The sequence below is a fragment of the Cryptomeria japonica genome, chromosome 9, assembly GCF_030272615.1.
Source record: "Cryptomeria japonica chromosome 9, Sugi_1.0, whole genome shotgun sequence".
NCBI lineage: Eukaryota > Viridiplantae > Streptophyta > Pinopsida > Cupressales > Cupressaceae > Cryptomeria > Cryptomeria japonica.
Genome location: NC_081413.1, coordinates 564651057 through 564675554, shown reverse-complemented (window position 1 = coordinate 564675554; position 24498 = coordinate 564651057). Strand labels below are relative to the sequence as shown.

General features: G+C 38.0%; 1 protein-coding gene across 1 annotated transcript; it reads left to right on the top strand.

Moving 5' to 3' along the window:
- The first annotated feature begins 3399 nt into the window (after positions 1–3399).
- On the top strand, positions 3400–4684 carry LOC131051303 (uncharacterized). The gene has a single exon (XM_057985757.2). It carries the CDS (start codon positions 3676–3678, stop codon positions 4396–4398), a length of 723 nt encoding a protein of 240 aa, XP_057841740.2. The 5' UTR covers positions 3400–3675; the 3' UTR covers positions 4399–4684.
- The last annotated feature ends 19814 nt before the right edge of the window (positions 4685–24498 follow it).

Here is a 24498-nt window from a genome sequence, read left to right as displayed (position 1 = left end):
ATTACTAGTGGAGACATAAGAGAAAAATAATAGATCTAATACCTATAACTAATATTAACTAAAATTGGGCATGACAATAGAAAAAAATGAACTATGTATATATGGTTGCAAATAATAGCTTTAAAACATAATTTTAGGTTAGACCTACAAGAATATCCATGGACAAATTGTTGCAACAAAAAACAAGTCTACTAAAGGAGTTGATCTCCCTCAAACTATTTTTTTCCACCAACGCATGCACCAAACCATAAACATTGCCTAAGTGAAGATCATCTCCACCATTGACCTAATTGCTACAAGGAAACCACAAGTAATAGGTATTGGATCTCTTCCATGACACATGATGCATGCACATGGTAGGAGATGAGACTTGGTAAATTAGGTCAACATCAAAAGAACTAGAAATTTTTTCATACATATTGACTTCTTCACTTAAATCGAGAAAAAAAGTGAATTCCTCCAATTCACATTGCAAGAATATACCCAACTAAAACATTTCCTTGCACAAGGAAGGAAACTATCCAACATATCAAATTATAATGTCTCAAGCACAACTACATTATCAAGTTGGGTTGCAACATGTTGATCTTTCTTCTTAGTATATGTTGCTATTCAACTTTAACATTACTTGTATTTTAGGCCCAAAAAAAGACTCAAATTCTAGCACACCATTATCCATAGTAGTAGAGGCATGACCCTCAAAAAGGAAAGCATCATAATCAACTGCATCCACATCAAATCCTTGGACAACTATTGGCTAGCATACACCTCATTCATATATGCTAGCACATTTTTAATTATAAAAAAACCATCGTTATGAGACGCATTAAGAAAAGAGTTAAGTTCCTTAGATTGTCTCTTTGTTTCATGCTCATTTTGGCAATTCACTATGTTATATTTGCTACTAAAATCAAACCTATAATACATTTCTTCTTCTTCTACAATCAGTATAGAAACACTTTTTTTGTAACCCCATTGAAGCACAATCTACATAAGGAAGACAAAAGATCTTGAACCAAATAAAAAAGTTCTCATATGTATCCACATGATCACCATCTATATAATCATCAAGGGCAAGGTCTTCAAGATGAAAAATCATCGACTGCACTAGGTCTTCAAGATGAAAAATCATAGACTACACTAACTTCCATCTAAACAACTTCATCATTAACTATAACCACATCTATGCCATTCTCATCAAAACAAATGTTAGAAGATTCTTCAAAATTAGAGAGAAAAGAGGGTAATACATCAAATAATAAAATGTTTTATTGTTCGAATTTTACATCATATGCATGTACACATTTCATACAATCACCTTCAAAGGATTATCCGCTTGAACACTCATTAATACACGCAACTCTGACTTTGTCCAACTGATTATGATAAATATCAATGTCATTTACCTCATTTTTAGATTAAATGTCACCATATACTTTTTCATTTCAATCATTCATAGATGACCTATCAAATTGAAGGTAGGTGCAAGCACTTTCTTCATCTCATATACTACTATCACATGATCCACCAACACCTTCATCTATCCATTTGCATACACAAGATCATCATTTTATGGTGTATTCATCTTGCATGTTGCATTCATTTTGTTGTTTTTATTCACAACATGGTCTTTATCAACAACACTTTCCCATGAGGATGAAAGTTTTTCAATGTACTCATCCCACACTTTTTAAATGGAATTAATACATGTATATGTTTATTGTGTATTTTCAAGTTTAGAATCCTCCCACACTATACTCAAACCAACCTCATAATATTGAAAGAATATTTCAATGTAGGTAGGTATGTTAGGGCCAAAAGAATTTAAAATTTTGGAAAGGGAATCAATAAACCTATGATTAAAATCCATTCTTGATTCCCCTTCTTGCCTTTTGATGTTTGTCAATTATTAGATACAAATAGTAGGGTCAACATTAAGTGTGAGTTCATTTTCAAATGCCCTCTCAACTCCTCCCTAAGAAGAAAAATAATGCTCTAAAAAACTTTGATACTATTTGTGTTCGTTTTCAAACAAAATCCTAACAAAAATTCTTATCCACATGTCTTCACCTCAAACTAAAATTTATCCATTAATTTTGAAAATGCCTCAATGTGTGCATCCTCTTTATAAATATCATACCCATCAAATCTAGGCATCTAGTCAAAGACCTTAACTATTATATTGTTCCTCGATAGGTATAGTTATAAACCCAAGATAGGTATAGTTATTTGTAAATGGGCTTTAGGGGAATGATATTGGATAGAATTGCATGGTTTTGTTGCAACAAGATGGACAAGGAATTGCAATTTCTTGATCCATTCTTGACCAAAAAAATTCATTTTAACAACCTTACTAGTTTTTCAATTGCTATCTTCTATGGATGTATGCAAATATAAACATGGGTTTTCACATGATGTAAGGCTATATGATTAACATGAAGAAGCATCACTAATATAGTCATGGGAAACTAACTTAGAATATTTCATAGTTGTAGAAGCATTTGAAACATATGAATGAACACTCAAAGGAGTATTTAAAACACACTAGTTAGCCATGATCGATCACATTCCACCATGTAGGGTGTAAAATTTGGGTAACATAATGATATGTATTAAGATAATTAAAAACATGTGTACCTTTAACAACCATCTTTTGTATACTTGATACCTTTTCTTGAAACATAGAAAATAATAAGATGCAACATCAACAAATTTTTACTACTAGATAGCAAAGTTGCCACCTCTTTGAAAGAGGAATTACTCATATCACCTTTAGTCTTTAAAGAATAAATTGATTTTGTTTTCGACTCACTAGCAAAGTCTTTAAATTTGTTTCAACTCAGCAATATCTTTTTTGAGTCAACAACACGCCAACAAGATCTCTCTCTTCAGTAAAGACACTATTATTAGGTCAAAAAATAATAGATCCAAAATCCTATAACTTATTTCTACTTTTAAGATCACAAATCTATGTTATTAAAACGGTAAGGGTTCATCAATAGACTATGGATGACTGAAGACCTAATTTGAAAGTGGGTGATCTCCCCTCCACTTAAGAATCTTATTCTTAAACTCGAAAAATTATTCCTAAAAAATTTCTTAATTGAATTGTATATTATTTTAAATATAACATAACATAATAATAATAATCAACCACTATACCTATTGTACACGACCCCAAATAGGTATTGGGTCAAAGAAAAGCTAGTTGCACGAAACCACTTTTACAACCAATAAATCCTTTCACATGCACCTACAACAACATAATAATCCCTTAGAAGTGATATCATTTAACATTGCCTACATATTAGCGAGGTGTGAACATACAACACATGATTCACTAATAATTCAATAATTCTCCTTGGTTATAACACATAATCAATAAAGAGGAAAGGAGATGGAAATGGGATTTTCACTTCCAAGCGTTTCCCAAAAAGAAAAGAAAAGTGGCGTATGAATGTTTAACAGACTTGTTACGTGGACAGCAGACATAGCTCCACAGCATCAATAACTCCCACATCGAAGTGCATTTTGAACATGTCCACGCGCAAACCAATAAAGAAGTAATCGGAATCGTAGTTACAAAGCAAGAGTGTTTTTGTTCATCTGGGTTTTTATAAGAGGAGAATTGTTGTAATGGATTCTTTCTAATCTGGGTTTTATCAGAGAATTGTAATGGATCCCAACCCACAATTCCATGTGGGCATCACAGTGCCTCAACAGAGGAAGCAGGTTAACTTGAGCCCTCTGCCCCTTTCTTCTCCTTCTTTCCGCCCCAGCAACCATGCCAATTTACCTTTCATGTCGTTTGATTTGGGCAACACCGCCTTCACATCTTCTTCATTGCACGGAGCTCCTCCTTTTGTCAGGACCGAGGAAGAACCTCCCCTTCTGGACGAGCTGGGCATAAATACCCAGCTGATAATTAAGAAAACAACGAGCATACTAAACCCCATAAAGGTGAAGACTGAGTTGCATGAAGATGCAGAGCTGTCAGGGCCCTTCATCATTTGTATGGCTTTGGGTGTGTGCCAGCTGCTGTCAGGGAAGCTCCAATTCGGAGTAATTTTAGGCTGGGTATGCTTGGCCTCCTTCTTCCTTTATGTGGTGATCAACATGTTAGCTGGAAGAAATGGAAACCTGGACCTCTACAGATGCTTCAGTTTTGTGGGCTACTGCTTGCTGCCCCTGCTCATATTTTCTGCTCTGCGCTTGATAATTCCTCACACTACAAGAACTTCTATACTGATCATGGCAGGAGTAACGGTCATCTGGTGCACAAGGACCTGCACAACTTTATTACTGGCATTTACACCCTATGCCGACCAACAGCGAAGCCTGGTAGCTTATGCATGTTGCTTGATATACATCCTCTTTTCTCTCCTTGTTGTTTTTTGACTGGTTGGTACTAATTGCATACATCGACATCCATGTATATATTTGAGAGTTGCTTGGTGCTGTGATTTAAATGGTATTTGATGCTTTCAGATTCAATTATTAAAGATGTATCAGGTGTCTTAGTAATGTTGACTATCGCACCGACATATGATACTTGCAAGCTGCTTTTATTGCATGTGCACAATTCTGATTGCTCTCCTCAATTGATTTGAAAAGAGGAATCAGTGGTTAAATATGATCACGTACAGCAAATTTTTGTGTCTATAAAATATTATTATTAAACTCATGCCTGGACTCAGGAATTATTTTTGAATATGGTATGTGCATAAGGTCTAAACCAAAATTAATGATTCTGCAAATTTCGCTTTTGATGTTTCAGTTTTAGAAGGTTAATAATAATTGTGTTTCTGCCTCAATACAATTGATTTCATACAGAGAGAATTCATGCATAATAGTAATTTTGGGGATAATTCTTGTAAAAGCTGAGAACTTTAAGACTATCAGAATAATTTAAATATATAAATTATCAATGATATCCTTGAAGTATTGTTTGAATTTCCCTTGTTGGTTTCATGTGTTTTCCTTTAATTGTTATTAACCATGTGGTGAATTAAGATTGCTTATTAATGTAATTGTTTTTCCATTGTTCTGGGTACGCACACTCTGCACAAATAATTTAGGAGAAGCTACAAAACCACTATTTAAGTGAGATGTAACAATAAAAGATATCTTTTGAGGTTTGAGAGCAGGACAGGGCCATATCTGTTTATTTAGAAATGTTCAATATTCAAAATTTTCAGAAATGGTCTTGAATGACAAAATGCTTTTTATATCTAGATAGGTGTGATGAGTTTTTTTTTTGTCTAGCTGGAGTTTTTTTCAAATCAAAGGTGAACTTTGAGATTTTGATCAATTGATTCAGTACCATTATATCTTCTAAAATATTAATGTTTTTAGCTGTCGTTGCAGTTATCTCTTCCACAATGAGACTATCTATTTGCCAATGGATAAAATGTTTTTCGTGGTTGCAAACAGACTGATGACTTCGTGGACAAGAATTACTGTTTTGGTTAATAAACAATATTTTGTAGACAACGGTTATTTTCCATTAGTATAATACTTGTTAATATGCAAAAGTTTTGGTTACTAATCAATGGCTGGTTTACAATTTGTATTTTGTGGCTCTGGTTTTAAGAAATGATCATATCATCAGTTTTAGTCAACTTGACAAACCAAATACTCATCTTCATATATTTAATATGTGCAAATACTCAGGTAATCATTAATGCATCTAAATGAATATTTGGGTGATGAATTTAATCCATCATCTCACACCTTACATTCGTATTTCCTTGCAACCAATTGTAATATATCACGATGGCAATGTGCTCTGCCAATTATCTTTAGGGAGTAGATTACTTCCACCATCCAATTACTGTGTAGCTTTAAAATTTAGCTATATTGCCCTGTATTTTTCATAAGAATCCCATTGTGTTATACTGAATTATCTTTAAGTAATAGATTACTTCTACTGTCCAATCACTGAGTAGCTTTAAAATTCAGCCATATTACATCCATTTATTTCATAATGTGAACTGAGAGTCTGTCAATTGCCTGGATTTGATGGGTCAACCAGTCAAGGTCAAAACAAACCATGTTAGCTCAAAATACTTTTTGGAATTAAATGTTATCCAATGAGGATCAAGAAAAACAGGTTATTTACATGTCGGCAGTGCCTGATGTTATTTAGAGGAAAGGAAAGGAGAATGTAGTGGATTCTCTTGTGAGAAAAGAAGACAAGGAGGAACTCCTCAGTGCAATATCTTCATATAAGTCTGATTGTATCTTCATTTGAATTTCATTTATACAAACAAATTCCTTTTTAACAACAAAAAGGAAAGCAGTTTGTTACTAAACTGTGTGAGCACTTTAAGGTTTTTCATAAGATTGCCAATGTGGACCATAAGATTGCTAAGGCGTAAAGATTCCAGGGTAATTAGAGGGACCAATTCTCACAGAGCAAGGAAAATGAATTTTGTAACCAGAACTGGTGCTTGACATTGGTTTAAACAAGTATGCAACCGTGTCATCACAAAGTAACTAGTCACATAAAAGCATATTTAATTGGAAGAACGACATGGGAGCAAGATTACTTCATGGAGAAACATCATCAAGGGTAATACTTTTTTTTGAAGGGGAAAGGCCTGTTGCACCTCTAATCATCTACTTGTCAGCAAGCATTTTTAGGCTTGGGAACACCCAACCTCGTATACAGCTTTGACTACTAATATAATAATTTCTAAATTTTAGAATAAGGCAGCTTGATAAGGGTTATGCAATTACCCCAATCTGATTATATATATAGATAGGCAAGTAGAATTTATTTGGAAATAAAAGTGGCTACACTTTATCATTTTAGAATTTCCTTTAATCGGTATTCAGTATTAATCTGTAACTATATATTTGAGTATTTCTGCTATATCTATATCTACTATTTGTTCTTATTGAATCATGCCCGGACAGAGTCATTGTAAGGAAGAAAAATGTGTCCTTACTACATGAGGGTTACTTATCAACATTGAGTACAATACTCTTTTGGGGGTGAGGTTGCTATGATTGGATATGTGGACATTTGACTTCACAAAAGATCTTGTTCCAGATCGAGACTGGTTGGGCCAGAAGCAATCCACCACCATTCTCTTGTCTCTTGAGGCTGATTACAGAGATGTTGTAATTGCGGGACAACAGGTGAATTGGATGCAGGCACTTTTGATAGCAATAGCCTACATTTTCCCGTGCATTAATCAGAGCCCTGTCTAGATTGCGTGGAATGTAAGACTTCATGCTAGGACTGAGCATATTTCGAGGTGGACACTTCTACTGTGATATTATTTCCATGTGAAGACTTTGAGGCTAACATTTGATTTTAAGGGGTTCACTTTCTTTCTACTCTGAAGGTTCAGCACTGAGTTGAATTTCTTTTCCGATAATGGTTTATCCATTGTGTGCATATGCATGTGGGTGTCTTGCCACCAATTCATTATCTTATTATTTAGCTGATAAATTATTTTAATTCTCAGTAATCATAACCGAATAGCATTCCTCCTTGTTTTTCTGGGTAGAGAGAGTTGTTATGGCTTATACCATGTTGTGACTATACACATAAAACTGATATTAACAGCGGTTGGAAGTTGCAACTCTTGCTCATTTTAAGAGCTTGAAATTGGATAATTATTTTAGAAACTTCAAGGCATCTTGATGTTGTTTGTTATAAATTAGTTGGAAGCTAATGGATACTGTAGGATAATCGTATAATATATTGTCTGGCTGTAAATATACACTGTTAAAGTAGTTTAAAGGAGGTAATTTGTTTTTCATTATGTCATTTGCAGTTGATTGACTTCGTGGCATGGAAGCTTTAAAGTTTCAGAACATTTATTAGGTTTGATCTTCAATTCCTCCCAAAGTGTGAGAAGCTTCTTCATCTGCAACAGCCAAAAAAATTGGTTAATGATTGAGTACAATCTATCTGGCACCGATGATGAGAATCAAATGAGGAAATCAATGAATTGTGAATGTTATTGCCAATGATAATCCTACACTCAGAAGGATTCGGAAATGGAGAGTTAGGGAAGATATATTCATAAAGTAGGTTTCATTCGACAAAATCATGTCCTACAAATATCTAATTTCTGTTTCATCAGGAATGCCCACAGATGTGAGCTTGTGCTCTATTCTATTGTTTTTCTGTGTATTAAATGCTGGGAAATAGGTAAAGAATTGTCCAGTTGCCTAGGACATAATAAGTTTTCCGCCTTAGTTAAATAAATCCCCTGATTTAAGGCAGTTCAAATGTACTTGGAAGTCCATAAGGGATTCCCTACCTTTTCTGGGCCATATTTGGAGAACAATGGAATCAACAAGCGCAAGTGAGTCAGCGTCTGTAGCTGTAGAACCTGCATTCATGGGATTTCAAAGTTACCTATTAGTACTGGATAAGAGCATTCCATGACAAAATATTTATGTCGTGTAAGTTGAAGGTCTCTCTTTATGTCATTGTCTAAACACTAGCGTATGCTGTACCCAATCAAATCAAGAATGGCAAGACGTGTCTAAGCAGTTGGGTTAACGGTCTCTGAAAAGGGACAAGGACCAGAAGTTTTTTGAGGCAGTTCCGTTACGAATTAATCTTATAACCTTTTACTAGTAATTACCTCTTACTAATCTTCTGTAATCTACAAGTCTTTTGTAACTCATTTATGTTATTTCTAATATGAGGCTCATATTAGAGCTTATGTCTAGATTTCATATTAGAGCTTATGTGTAGATTTCTCCTTATGAAAGATTGTGTGACACTTTGTACGCATAGGATAATAGATGGCATCCTTAGACTCCTCTCTCATCTCTATATATTTAAGGTGTCTCTCTTTGTTTCTGCCATTTTTTCTCATGAAGCATTTTTATGTTTTTGATTAAATAAATGGCAAAACAAGGGTGCTGGCCCTATATACAAACAGCTTATGGCCTTATATACAAACAGCCCATAGGCGTGAAAAAAAGAAAGGCAGCAAACAAGGGTGCTAACCCTAGACAAACTCACATCAGACAGGCCTTTAACAGCAAGACATAACCACTGTTAAAGGCATACCAAACCAATAACAGTTCAAAAGAACTCGATTCAGAGGAGTTTGGGGGAGACTTCCCTTTCCGCTTGTGACAAACAACAGTCCAGGCAATACTATTGGGACAGCATTTTCATGTGAAGCGCTTTCTCTCATATTGTATATTCTTAGGACATCCATCTTCATAATATTGGAGCTTATTCTTAGGACATCCATCTTCATAATATTGGAGCTTTTTTCTTTGTTTTACCCCTACAAAATCTCGCCTTTCCTCCTCTTGAGTTTTCGTGTGCTTGCTCGCAGTTATCTTGGCTTCTCAAATTTAATAGTAATATCTTCCTTTTTGGTAGTAATATCTTCCTTTTTGGTGAGCTTGCTCTTGGTTATCTTGACTTCTCAAATTTAATAGCAATATCTTCCTCTAAATAATTGCTCTTTGATTAGTTCATTTTGGATTCATCCATCTTCATAATATTGGAGCTTATTCTTAGGACATCCATCTTCATAATATTGGAGCTTTTTTCTTTGTTTTACCCCTACAAAATCTCGCCTTTCCTCCTCTTAGAGTTTTCGTGTGCTTGCTCGCAGTTATCTTGGCTTCTCAAATTTAATAGTAATATCTTCCTTTTTGGTAGTAATATCTTCCTTTTTGGTGAGCTTGCTCTTGGTTATCTTGACTTCTCAAATTTAATAGCAATATCTTCCTCTAAATAATTGCTCTTTGATTAGTTCATTTTGGATTCATTAGTTTTGAATGCATTTAAATCTTTATGTTTTTTTATTTTTATTTTTAATTTGATAACAAGTTTTTTTTGGTTCAACCCGATCAGTTTGTATGCATGCAACTCTGATAAACAATTTTTTTTTTCATCCAATATATATCTGCCATCTATATTTCTATTTTGTTTCTGTAAAGGTTGCTCTATAATATTCTGTTTTTTTTCATCCAATATATATCTGCAATCTATATTTCTATTTTATGCAATCTATATTTCTATTTTGTTTCTGTAAAGGTTGCTCTATAATATTCTGTAAAGGTTGTTCTTTGTAAGAGCTTGCTCTATAATATTCTGTAAAGGTTCTTCTTTGTAAGAGCTCTGCCTAATCTTTCTGATTTGTTGCCAGTAGTTGTAAGCAATGCCCTGCCCACAATTAAGGTGTTCTCACCATATCAGGGCTGTTTATTATCTGGCTTTAATGAATGTAATAAAATCATTCTTTTCTTTATTTATTTAGTTTCAAACTCTTTGTATTCTCAGATTTATAGATCGTGATAAACTTAAACCTACGCCTAACCTGCAGTTCTCCAATCTTTATCGATGCATTCCATTTAAACCGGTAACCTGCGCTATACCTTATGTTCTATTTTTTTCAAAGTTGAAACCTGCGCTAAGCTGAAACAAACTAAGTCCATACCTGCGTTTAAATCTCTCCATTTGCCTAAACCCTTTGTATCCTTTCCAACGCGTCCCCTGGAATCTCTTTGCAACGGTTCTTTGCTGCTATCTCCCCTTACAAAATCTCTGTTTTTTCATAATAGTAAAGTTTTTGCTTTGTTTTTTACCTTACAAAATCTTGCATCTCATCTTGAGTTTTGGTGTGCTTTTTCTAATTTAATGAGCAAATGCTTATTGATTAGTTCATTTTGGTATTTCATATTATTTTACTCTCATGTTCATTCTTTTTCTTCCTCTCAAATTCGTTCCTTACTCTCATGTTCATTCTTTTTCTTCCTCTCAAATTCGTTCCTTTTTTCCTTCCTTGATTTCAAAAGTTCTTGGATACTACCTTGTTATTTTGATGATCAGCTTCAACTGTTTTGATGTTAGCTTTAGTGCATTATTAGATATTGACCTTGTGAATGTGAACTTTTTGGAGGCCCTTGAATTTGTGGTGGATATTAATTACGAATGATTGCATGATTTCATATGTTTCTTAGCATCTTTGGTCCTTTTTCCCCACTTCTAAAAGTATCTTTCATAGATTTGTGGCCAAAGAATTCTAGAGAGCTATGAAACTAGATTCTTGTCATCTTTGGACCAGAACATATAGAAGTGCAAATGCCATTAAATCGATTAACAATCCAATTCAAGTTTTAGAGAAGTTGAATCATCATTCTTGATAGGTTAGGATTGTCATTTTCTAGCTTCCCAACCATTTCATCTATAGTCAAATAAGGACAAGGAAAATGTCACAATATCTACATTGAGGTTGGACAACTAAGGACCAAATACTAAGGTGCGTAAGACCTTATTCATTTCTAACTCTACCAAATCAAGGGGGCTTCTCTAAAGTGTTGTAATAAATGTCACTACATAAGCAAAACACTTACCTTATTGAAAACCATAATGGTTGCATGGTGCACCCCCTTTTTAGTCACTTTGTGTCTATATGTTAGTTTGCATTTCTTGAGGTTAAGCACCTCATTAGAACAGATAATTTGCCACATAAATATCATCGAATTTGTTTTATAGTGCCCTTTTATGATCTTATGTACATTCAAACATGGCAATGAAAACATACAAAAATAGACAAAATTGAAAAGATGTTTATATTAATTTATTTTGAGTGTATTGGGATGATGTAAAGGAGGAGAGTGTGATAGACCACTTCCTTTATCTAGTTGAACAACAAAGTCTTTGAGTTCATACAAAACATACAATAACTAAAACCAAGGTGATACCTGTTGGTTAACAGATTTTTGTTGCCTAACTTATATTCTCATGGCCACGAAGATGACAAATGCAACCACAGTTGAACCAGTCTAACAAAATAAGAACTAACTGATTCTCTGCTTATTTTAAACGGTGGCAGCTACCTTCTAATGATTTTCAACAAATAAACAAACAACTCATATGCTTTTAACTGAAAAGCAAATAAGGAAAGAGCTTTTAATCAGAAAACTTTGTAAAGGCAAAGGCATGCACAATACTAACAACTATTTTTAGAATTTTTCAGGTTTTAAAATAAAGCCACTATGAAACATCATTCACAGCAATTGAAATTTCAAATCATCCACCATTTCAATATAAATTCACCAACTGACATCCATTTCAAAAAACAAAAAAGCATTCACACGCCATAATTCAAAGCTTATGAATATATGAAAGCCACCAATAGTTCCTCAATATTAAAATAGCAGATAATCACATGCATAAAAGTTTTGTTCTAATGAGAAAAATAAATGTCTTTTTCTGACCTGTTGTAGTTGTGTTAACAATTCATTTCTTTCGTTCCATATATTTACATACAACATCCTAAACTTAGTGGCATAACTTATGTCAACACCATACATTTCATCGATCCAGTCAGTGACAACTTTGGCATACCCCAAGTTACCTTTAATTTTCCTTACAGTGTCTAGATCAATCCCCTGCACATACGAGCTTGAAGACTCTCCAACAGTAGGATTTATAAATAATGAAATGAAATCCTTCAAAGATTGTACCTGACATTGGAGCTCAAGATTCTTCTTTTTCTGTTCCTGTGCTCTTTTGATTAATGCATTAACAGAGAAGTCAACATGATAAACGTCCCCCTCCAAGGTAGAGGGTCCCATATCCACATGGCTGATCTTATAATCCTTCTCAATTACATTACTTGCATCCACATTCCCAAAAAGATCAACAATTTCTAGGTTCTGGTGGCCAGAAGTAGGATCAGAGACAATTCAAGACATCCGTTTAGCCTTCTTAGGCTTATGGGAACTTTGCAATAACAATGCAATTGTGTCGACTTCAGTGGAGAAAGGAGTGGAAACCTTTCTTTTCTTTTCAACCTTCGTTTTCAACCAAGCTGGAGAGGTTATCTCAGTTTTGTATTCTTTATTGGTAACATCAGGGGTACTTCGCAAAGGAGAGGAATGTATTTCAAGCAAAGTAGAAAAAGACTGGTCATCAATGATTTGCTGATGTATATCCTCAGAATTAGAGGGGCAATTTTCCTTTGAGCGGTGTAGCCCAATCATCTTGTTCACAAGTGGTTTTTAGTCGAGCAATGGTCTCTTCCAGCTTTTCTCCATCACCGTCTGACTGGGATTTTCTGCTCAATGACCTATTTGTAGACCGGATTGCTAGTGTTTGAACAGGAGAGGAAGAAATTGTGCCATGCTCTTTGCATGATGAAGACTTCTGACTTTGGGAAGAGTTGACTTGCTATCTCCATTTACCATTCAGCCAGTCAAATGTTCTCCTTAATACTGGAGTAGTACGAATCATCAGGTCTGAAACTTCTTTTCTAGACCAATCAGACTCCAAAGAAACTGCATTAGTAATAGTATGATATTTTGGGTCAATGATGACCTCATCCTCGATAACATTATCTGGGACATTGAAAGAAACACCAAGGGTATGTATCTGTTGCAAAGAGAGCCTCATATAGCTCGTTTTGAAAACTTCGACACCATCTAAACATTCTTCCCAAAAACCTTCAAGCTCAAGATGATGCATGTAACCTTTAGCTACATATAGATGGTGCCTTACATACCCTTTAGTGTCAAAACTACTTCTGGCTAGTAAGGATGAAATGTGAAACTTCTCCAGAAGTGTCCCCACTTCCTTGGCAGCACCATTAGTTTTACAACAAAAGATATTGTTGGACAATGGAAAAGGGTATCTCCTTTTTCCCATATTTAAATATTTTACATTTACTATAGACATCTTGTGACATACGTCTAAAAACACAATATAATTAGAAGGAAAACGGGGTAATTTCAACGGCTCTTTCTCAAAACTCCCAATTCTTAGATATGTGAATTGGTCGAATTGGGTGTAAAAACTTCCAAACTTCATCACAAAGTTAGCAGAAACACGAGAAAACTGTAAGTCAGGGTTTCCTTCCAATTTTATGACTAGACCCATTGAGAGTACATAATTGGAGCGGGAAAAAATATGTGTGCTCTTCTGTAGGGTCAACTGAGGAAATTTTTGATATACAGGTGCAAAAACAAGGGAATGGTGATGAATCTCTAGACCTAGTCAAGCAGACTCTTGACTAGCAAGGATGTAAACAAGATATGAACACATATGAAAAGCAAGGGTATGGCAGAAGTTCCACAATTGCTCATTCAAGTGAAAAATAATGACAGAGGCCCAATTAATGAAACTATCTGGAGCACATATAGTAAGGATGAAATGACACATCTAGAATTCAAAAAAGTCGGTGGAATTACTACCCACGATGCGGTGCAATAGGACTATGACTTCCACAACTTCATATTTGAAATTTTAAGCTTAGTGGGTAGCTGAGATTTACCTCCCTTTTATGACTTTAGCCAATTCCTTGCTATACAATTCAAGCAAAAGTCTCCATGTGCACGAAAGTACTCCTCACCAACCAAAACAAACATATTTTCAACAGCTTCTTTTTCAGGGAGGCACAAAGCGCGAGAAATGTTTTCAAGGTTAATTCGTGCAATCACTTTACCACCTTCTGCTCGAATTTCCTGAGTCTTGGGATTGTATCTTTCAGAGAAAGCTACAATCAAATATGTGCAGGGAACAACAACTACAAAAGCAGCTACGAAGGCCAAACCACACTGAACAATTTTCTCTCGCAGCAAAGTTCTCTCTCCTACTTCTAGCTCTTGCAAAAAGGTTTCAAAATTCAATAGCTGTGTCATTGTGTCTCACATGCTTGCCCACTAATTTTGTATTATACTCTGCATGAGCGCGAGCTAGATGACACATTTAGAGAACTCAGAGAAATGGAGGCTAGCTCAAAAATCATTTGCCACCTCATTCATGTACTTAATTGATGTGACATGCCTCTAATGTCGCATTTACTTCGCCTCTTTAAACGGTCCCTTAATTTGGCTTGTTCCTGCTAACAAGGCAAATGGTGTTAGTTCATATAAAACCTGACACAAAGGCAGCACCCTAAAACCTAGGAAAGATTTGATAAGTCGCTCAATCAAGGAAAATGCAAACTTATGAACCTAAGGTCGGGACTTGCGAGCTTACTACAACTTGCGACAGAGCGACCAAACACAAGATAGGAGATGTCGGGTGATCAGGGACTTCTAGAATTTTCTAACTCTATGACTGACTTAGAAAAGGGACATGATGTGCAACATGACTTCGAGAAATGACAATCTTCACGACTAAAGGGAAGCGATTTCAAAATTTAAGATAAGGGGCAACACATTGGCTCTGAATGGGGGCAAGGACTTTTAGGATGTAGAGGATCCAGAAAACTTGGCATAAGCCTTATTCATTGGGCAACAGAGACACAAGAAAGCAAACATAACAGACTAACTAGGAAAACAAAACTATGTACAAAGGGAAAAGACTTTATTTTAACTAAATATTTTCAAATCTTGCCCATTTTAGGCAAGAGGCAATGGAGTACCATCCGGATAAGCCAACAAAAAAGCATTATTACCAAGGATCTGCCTAATCTGAAAAGTTCTTGTCCATAATCAATCAAACTTCTTATGTAAGCCCTTTGGTTCTCTTCTCTTATCCCAAAGGAGGACCATGGCTCCAACAAAAAAAATCTCTTTGTCTGGCTCTCTTGTCAAGTACATAATCAAGTACATAATCATCTTCTCTACTACAAATTGGAATTGCTCATGTTCAATAGCCTTCTGCAAATTGAGCACAGAAAGTTCTAGTGGCAAGGGTAAAACACTCTCCACCCCATAAACAAGATGAAAAGGAGACATGCCTATAGCCCTTATATGTTACCCTATCTGCCCACATAGCATCATATAACTTTTTTATGCCATTTCATTTGATTCTCATCCACTTATTTCTTGATGATAGAAGCAAGGTTTTTTTTAGTAGATTCAACCTGTCCATTCCCTTGAGGTAATAATCTGAGGAATGTGCTAAACTAATGTCATTTTCATAACAAAACAGGGTAATCTCAGCTAATGAGAAATAACTAGCATTATCAACAACTATTTTCCTGGGAACTTCGAATCTTACCAAAATATTTTCTTTTAGGAAATTACATGCTACTTCAGAAGTGGTATGTTTCACAAGGATAGCTTCTACCCATTTGGTGAAATAATCAAAGGCTGTCAAAATATGAGTGTGTCCGATAGAGGAATGTGGATTGATTGGGCCTATAAAATCAATGCCCCATTGTTGGAAAGGCTCATCAATTACAACAAGTCTCAAGGGTAATGCAGCCAAATGGGGCCTACCTGTAAACATGGCTCACTTTTCACACTTAGATACCCATTCATATGTATCTTTGAACATACCTGGCCAATATAACTTTTGGTGGAGAATTTTGAAAGTGTGATGTCCCCGATATAATTAAATAATAAATCTAATTATTTTGTTGTAAGGCCCCAAATTTAATAACAAATTTTTCGGGCCCTTTTATTTAATTAGATTAGACAAGTTTTTGTTGGTCATGTTGGCCCGTTTGTAACCCTTCAGGAAGTTTCCCAGAGCCCATATATATGGTCGTATTAGTCATTGTTATAGGGATGCAAATTTGGATATTTTTCTCTCTTGTGCGAATTCCTGTTGGAGTTCTGGTTTCCGCCATTTCGGAGGTGAATGGCCCTCCCTATTTGGTATTTACAGTTTCAGTGGGATTCACACCTCACCCTATTTTGTTTGGTGTTCTTGTTCCGGATCTGGCAAATCTTGAATTTCATCATTGTTACTTCTCCAGTTGAGTATTTGTTAATCTGATTTGCATGCATAAGGATTCCTAATATTCTGAATTCATCACTCAATACACTTGTGAGAGATTAACCCCCACACAAGTTGAAGTCTACCGTACCCCCTCACCATACTGTTACACTCCCTCCTCACCAATGTATGGCCTGCCTCCACACTACCATACGACCTATTTGGCACCATCATACGACCTTGGCACCAATGGCCTCTTCGACACTACCGTACGACCCTGCACCACCATGCGGCCCTGCACCACTGTACGGTCTTGGCACCACCGTACAACCCCTTCGACACTACTGTACGACCCTTCCTTGGCAGCCATATGCACAATCTCCTTCATCATATGACTGCACTACCATACAACCTTGCTTCCTCCACCAGTACGGTTGGGGAACATTACAGTGGTATCAGAGCTTGTGATCTTGCCAGCCTAACATGTCATGGATGCAAGTGTACACTAGGAGGAGGTATCGTTCAGCCGATCAAATGGGGGAGCCACAGGACCCTACAAGAGAAGTCATGGCACTATTAAGGGAGCTAACCAAAAGCCAAGCTCAGCTCAATGACACCCTAACCAAAGGAGAGCAACGACAACAAATCATAGAGGAAACCTAATGACAACTGGCCTTGGGAAAAATGAATGGAGAACAAAATGGACAGGGCGATGATTTGGTCATGGGAAGGTCAAACACCCAACGCTCACATTCACGGTCGTTGATGCCGACTTTTCCTCAAAAATCAGAAGCACCACGGGGGGAGCAAGAACCCACCTTTCAGGAGATGCAAGCATAGCTGAGTCAAGATTGAAGGGATGCAAATCTCGAGGGGGACATATCCTTCAAGGATTATGTGGAGCTCTGGATGAAATACTCGGGTGACAGAAGTCGAGACCATTATGGACACTATAATAATGACATCAAGCGGAAGGTCGGTAAGATCAACTTGTCATCCTTTGATGGGGCCGGAGCGACCTCGACACGTGCCTGGGTTCAAAAAGAAGATACTTACTTCCAACTTAACCCAATGCCTAAAGATGAAGCTATCAAGTTTGCAGCACTCCACCTGGTATAGGAGTTGAGAAATACAACCCCACAGTAGCCTGAAGATCTTTTGCAAGCCGAATAACCTGTTACAAGGAGAAGCAATGAAGCAAAATCTGAAGAACAAGAAAAACACAGGAAAAATATTCTTCAAAAAAGAGAGCTCCAATTCACCAAAAAATGTATATGGAAAAGATAATACAATGAAAAGAAAAAGTAACCTCTAATAGGTCAAGAAACCCTAAAAAGGGAAAACCCTAGGTTTGCACATAATAACTAATTAAAATAATTAATTATATGCACCTAATGTTAGCTTAAGTGTAAAAAGATAATTGGAAACTTAAAGAATTAAACAAATAATGTTTAATTAATCAAGTAAAGACCCAATTACTCTAACACCCCCCCTTAAGCTAGACTTAGGGAGAAGCTAAAACCTAGAACAACTACTGAAAGCATGAAAGATGGGTCCCGGCAACAAGGCCTGATCAGGTACCCAAATACAATGAAATCTCTATGAAACGGAGACAAAGGAGAAAACCCAGTGGGAAAAAACTCCTCTCCAAAAAGAGATAAAAGAACATGCTAAAAGAAGAAGAAGGAAGGAAGGCCTCATAAAGACCCCCCAAGGACAACTTCCTTCACCCCAAGCATAGAGCGCAACTGAAGATAGTGCGGCAATGCAAAAGGTTTCGTGAAGATGTCTGCAACCTGCTCAGAAGTGAGAATGTACTCCAGAATGAGAACACCATCCTAAATCAACTAACGGATGAAATGCATGTGAAGCTCAATGTGCTTCGTCCGCTGATGCTCTACCGGGTTGCAGGAAATATGAGTAGCACTTTGATTGTCACACCAAAGAACAGTGGGACTATCAGGAGGAAAACCAAACTCAGTCATCAACTGTCGAAGCCATAAGATCTCTAACTAGCGAGCACAACAGAGTGGTACTCAGCCTCTGTAGATGATAATGCATGAGCAATCTGCTTCTTGCAAGACCATGTGATAGGACTAGAGCCAAGACAGAAAACAAAGCTGGAAGTAGACTTTCGATTAGTGAAATCACCAGCCCAATCTAAGTCAGTGTAGCCAACAATGTGTGGTTCCCCTAATGTATAATGAATGCCATGAGAACTAGTGCCCTAAATGTACCTCAAAATACATTTGGCAACTTGCCAATGACTCTCATGAGGATCATGGGAGAAGCGAGAGACAAGACCAACCGCAAAGGAAATATCAGGACGGGTGTGAGTCAGGTACAACAAACTGCCAACCAACTGCCTGTAAAGTGTAGAATCGACTGAAGGAGTGGGACAAGGTGTGGTCAAAACAACCCCTGACTGAAATGGTGTGGGAGCAGGCTTGCAATCAAGCATGCCGAAGCGCTGAAGCATGTCAAGAGCATACTTCTGCTAGTAGAGAGAGATCCCATCAGAAGACTGAATCACCTGAAGACCAAGGAATTAGTGCAACAGACCGAGATCTGTCATCTCAAACTGATCCATCAAGGCACGCTGAATATGTTGAATCATAGAGGATGAGCTACCCGTGATGAGAAGATCATCAACATATAGCACAAGAATCAAAATGTCACCCTCAAGAAGCTGAATGTAGATGGTGTGATCAGAATGACTGCGGGAAAACCCAATGGAGAGCAAGAAAGAGTCCATCTTCTCATACCAAGCCTAAGGGGCCTGTTTGAGACCATACAATGAACGCCGAAGTTTGCAAACCAAAGAACTATCCTGCACAAATCCCTGAGGTTGTTCCATGTAGATTTCCTCCTGTAGATCCCCGTGCAAGAAGACACTCTTCAAATCCTTCTGAAAAACAGGCCAACGCCGAGAAGCTGCAAGAGAGAGTACAAAGCGAATGGAATTCATCTTGGCTACAGGGGCAAATGTCTCGGAGTAATCAATACCCTCAACCTGTGAAAAACCCTTCGCAACAAGTCATGCCTTGTACTTATCAATGGAACCATCAGCAGCATATTTAGTGCGATACAACCAGCGACACCTAACCATCTTTCTGCCCTTAGGAAGAGGACAGAGATCCCATGTATGATTCCTCATCAAAGAAGAATACTCCTCCTCCATAGCACAATCCCACTCAGGGTGACCTGTCACCTCTGAAAACTTCTGAGGATCATCTAAAATAGCATGGCTCAAAATACTAGAACCCACTGTGTGAGAACGAGTGCGATGAGTATGTGAAGGGTCACCAGCCAGAGGACCTGCTGCTGCAACAGTGAGGCAAGCCCACTTGGGCATCTGAGGTGGAGCAGGTGGAGGTGGGGATGGTGGATCATCAACACCATCATCAGAATCATCCTCAAAAATATCTTGAAGTGGTGCAGTGGTCGGAGTAGGTAGAGGAGTAGACACTGGAGTCGAGGTATCCACTATGGGAAGACGCTCATCAAACTGAACATCCCATCGAAACAGGACCTCTCTGGAATCAGGATCAAACAACCTATATGCCTTAACATCCTCATAGTAGCCAACAAAAATGAGTGGTCGGCTCTTCCACTCCATGGCTTTCCTCTGAGCATCAGGAATAAAGGCCTATGCCTCACTACCAAATACCCAAAAAAAGGAAACATCAGGCTTGTCATGAGACCAAGCCTCCTCAGGAGTCATATGTCGAATAGCCTTGTGAGGCATCCGATTCTGAATATAGTTGGCACAATTAATTGCCTCACCCCAAAAAGATGAATCCATGAACCTAGACTGAATCATACAATTCGCCATCTCCCGTAAAGTTATGTTCTTGAGTTTAGCGACACCATTCTGCTGAGGGGTGTAGGGAACAGTAAACTGATGCTGCAAACCATGCTCAATGCAAAAATCTCTGAAAGCCTGATTCACATACTCCCCCCCATTATCTGTACGTATCTGTCAAATAGAATAGCCAGACTGCTTCTCAACAAATGTCTTGAAGATTTGAAATGAATCAAAGATATCAGACTTGTACTTAAGAAAGTACACCCATATGCGTCTGGAGAAGTAATCAATAAACGTGAGTACATACTTGGCCCCTGAAAAAGGAGTGGGAAATGACATGAGATCACTGTGAATCAACTCCAAGGGTGCCAAAGCACGAGAGGCTCTCCCCTTCAGAAAGGGATCTCTGTGATGCTTGCCAAGAACACAACCATGACAAACACCATCAGTGCAGGAAATCTGTGGGAGCACAAGAACAAGTGCCTGTGTACTCATCTACTGAAGATATCTGTAATTGACATGGCTCAATCTCTCATGTCAAAGCTTACTCACTGAATCTGCATGTGCTATGAGAGATGAACTTGTACCCGAAGAGGGCTCAAATTCGTCAAATCTGTAGAGACGAGATGCAGAATCCACACTACCAGAAGCCACAACCAAATCATGGTCATGGAGGTCCCGAATAACCACATCATATGGTGAGAACTCAACTGTCTTACCAGAGCCAGAGTGACAAATCTGATAAATGGACAGGAGGTTCGTCGAGATGTCAGGGACAACTAGAACATCCTGTAGAGTACCCTCATCCAAAGAGACAAAACCTGAACCCAAGATGGAAAGCTGAACTGAGTCACCCACTGCAATCTATGAAATACCACAAGAGGCAAGAGAAGTAACCAACTGTTGAGTGTGTGTCATATGGTGAGAAGCACCAGAATCTAGAATCCAAGTGGACCCAGAGGTCGAAGCTCTAGTAGTGAGAGCATGACCTTTCACTATGGAAGGAGAAGACGCCTGAGGTGAGGAAATGTGGTGTTGCTGCATGGCTTCCTCTAAAGCCTCTAATCATTTCCAACACCTGGAAACTAGATGTCCGTCATTTCCACAAAAACTGCAAGTGTTTGATGATTTCTTCTTAGTCTTGGAGGAAGACTCACCGGACTATGAAGATTTCCCTTGTTTGGGAGGAACTGGTTTTGAATCAGACTTAGGAGCAGGCTTAGAGGAATTCTCACTACCTGTAGAAGTCTTTTTCTGCTTCAGTTTCTGCTTCTATTTGTCCTTCTCCTTAGAGGATTGAGCAACCAATGCTTTGTTCTTGGAGCCTGAGAGCGTATCCAACTGAGAAAGATGAGACTGCTCACAAGACAAGTGCTCACAAAAGACATCAATGCTAGGCATGGTGAAATTAATACCCAAACCATCCATGGTGGAGTAGAAAGCAGAGGCAAAAAACTGAAAAGGACCCCGAAGCTTCGAAAGAATCAAATGAATGCACTTTGTATCGGTCTTGTTCTTTCCACATCCCTAAAGAACAGATCTGGTAGTCTTGAATTTGTTCAAAAAATCCTCAATAGTGGGAAAGGTATCAGGTAACAATGAAGTCAACTCTGCCTCAATCTATAATGCCCGAATCTCATTGACCCTCCCGAAGAGAGAATCAAACTTCAACCACATATCCCGAGGAGTAAGCAACTCATCAAGGTGAAGCAGAAGACTGTCAGAGACATGCAAAGCGATCAAACCCATGGCCTCATCCAACTTGTTCCGATACATAAGAACCTCATAAGGATGGTGAAGGTCTGGCTGAATGTCATCCAATGTAGCCCACAACCCTCGTGACCTGAGAAGCCTTGTGATGCAGGGCTTCCAGGTGTGATAGTTGTGTGAACTCAACAACTCAACTGAAGGATCTACCATGAGAACAAAGAAAAGAACTCTACACCTGCACCTGCTTGTTGGTTGTTTTTATTATGTGATCTTTCAGAATAAACAGAAGATGCAAAAGGGTTTGTTTGTTTTGAGAGTTTAGGTGTTCCTGATTTCTGATATAAATGATAGAAAGCGAGAAAAAAACACCCCCCCACAATGGAGAAACCCAAACCCTAGTACATAGTACTGAGAACGAAGTAGTGCATAAGCAAAAAAACTTCAAACTGATATCTCATGTACCTGGTGAAAATTATAAGAAAAAATATCACAAATCTAAATAGAGCAGGCTGAGAGCTTTCCAACGCCTATTCGTTTTCGAAAAACGGAGTCCGTTTGCCCATTCTATGGCCCTGGAAGTGCAAAAAAGAAGCCCGACTTTGACTGGTAAAAAACATAGTCAAACAGCAGGTCCAGAAAAAAATCCACCACCACAAGGTCTGGCTCGGAATTACCTTTCCAACGCCTATTCTTTCACCAAATTCTGACTCCGGATGCACGATCTAGGCCCAAAAAACCAACCCCCTCTCAAAAGAACTAGAGAGGAGGGGCTGGTGGTGCTTCGGGCGGAGGTGGCGCTAGGGCCGAGTGGAGGTGGCGCTCGGGCTGGGCGAAGGAGGTACTAGGGCAGAGCGGATCTCAGCCTAGCGGAGCGGAGCGGAGGTGGTGCTGGAGCGAAGCGCGGCCGGGAAGAGTGGGAGATCGCCGGCGGCGGTTGTGTTCGGTCGGGCGCAGGTCTGCAGCGTCGGAGCTGGAGCAGTGGCCGACGAGGGAAGCGGCCTAGAGAGAATTTGCCGGAGGGTGAGCTGTTGCTGAAGCACCGGGTGGGGCCGGCCTAACAGCTCCGTACGGCGCCAGACTATCAGGTCCGGTACCCTAGAAAATTTGCCTTTTTTTCAAAAAAAAAAAAATTTACATGCCTTCCAATTGTTTTTTTTATTTTTTTTTTGTAAATTTTTTTAAAATCAAAACAATTCGGCCTGCATGCCATAAAAAGGCTATTTTTTTTTATTTTTTTTTTTAAAATTTCTCGATTTGCGTGTCAGGGCCATCCGGCCTAGCTTGGAGAAAAAAAATCACCCAGATGCTCAAGGGTCAAAAAAAGGTCAAATTTTATATGACCATTGGGGTTTTCAGGCCTTTTGAGCATGATGGTGAGGTCCGTTTAGGCCCAAAGTGCTCAGAAAAAAAAGGTCAAACCCTAGGTACACAAAAAAATCTCAAAACAAGAACAGGTAGTTGTAGATCTGAAGCTCTGATACCATATAGGAGTTGAGAAATACAACCCCACAGTAGCCTGAAGATCTTCTGCAAGCCGAATAACCTGTTACAAGGAGAAGCAATGAAGCAAAATCTGAAGAACAAGAAAAACACAGGAAAAATATTCTTCAAAAAAGAGAGCTCCAATTCACCAGAAAATGTATATTGAAAAGATAATACAATGAAAAGAAAAAGTAACCTCTAATAGGTCAAGAAACCCTAAAAAGGGAAAACCCTAGGTTTGCACATAATAATTAATTAAAATAATTAATTATATGCACCTAATGTTAGCTTAAGTGTAAAAAGATAATTGGAAACTTAAAGAATTAAACAAATAATGTTTAATTAATCAAGTAAAGACCCAATTACTCTAACACCTGGAAGGGGTCGCGCATGAATGGTGGCATCATGGAATGATCACTTTTGGCCATGACTAGATAACTTCCTATGTCGAATTCACAAAGAAGCTCATAGATTGATTTGACAGGAAGAATCTAGAACTCAATTTCAAGGAGTTGGTGCAACTAAAGCAATCGGGATCTGTGGACAGTTACATCATAGAATTCCAGAGACTATCCGTGTTGGTGACTGACATCTCAGAGCAAAGATTGGTGGTCTTTTTCATTGATGGATTGATGGAACCACTAAAAGTTTGGGTGAAAGGGTTCAACCCTAGCACGCTCACGGAAGCAATAAAAAAGGCCCGTAACATGACAACATCTTCCTTTTCCAGAAGTTTTGCACATACCAAACCACCTTTTGTTCCGAGGGAAAAGGATAATAAACCCTATCCGAAGGGATCATCGCTAGATGAAGCCACAAGATAGGAACTCAGAAGGAAGAAGTTGTGTTTCACCTGCAAAGAACCATGGGAACCAGGACATCGATG

What these genes read in the sequence shown, in the direction of transcription:
- LOC131051303 (XM_057985757.2), top strand. Translation starts at nt 3,676, where the DNA reads ATGGATCCCAACCCACAATTCCATGTGGGCATCACAGTGCCTCAACAG.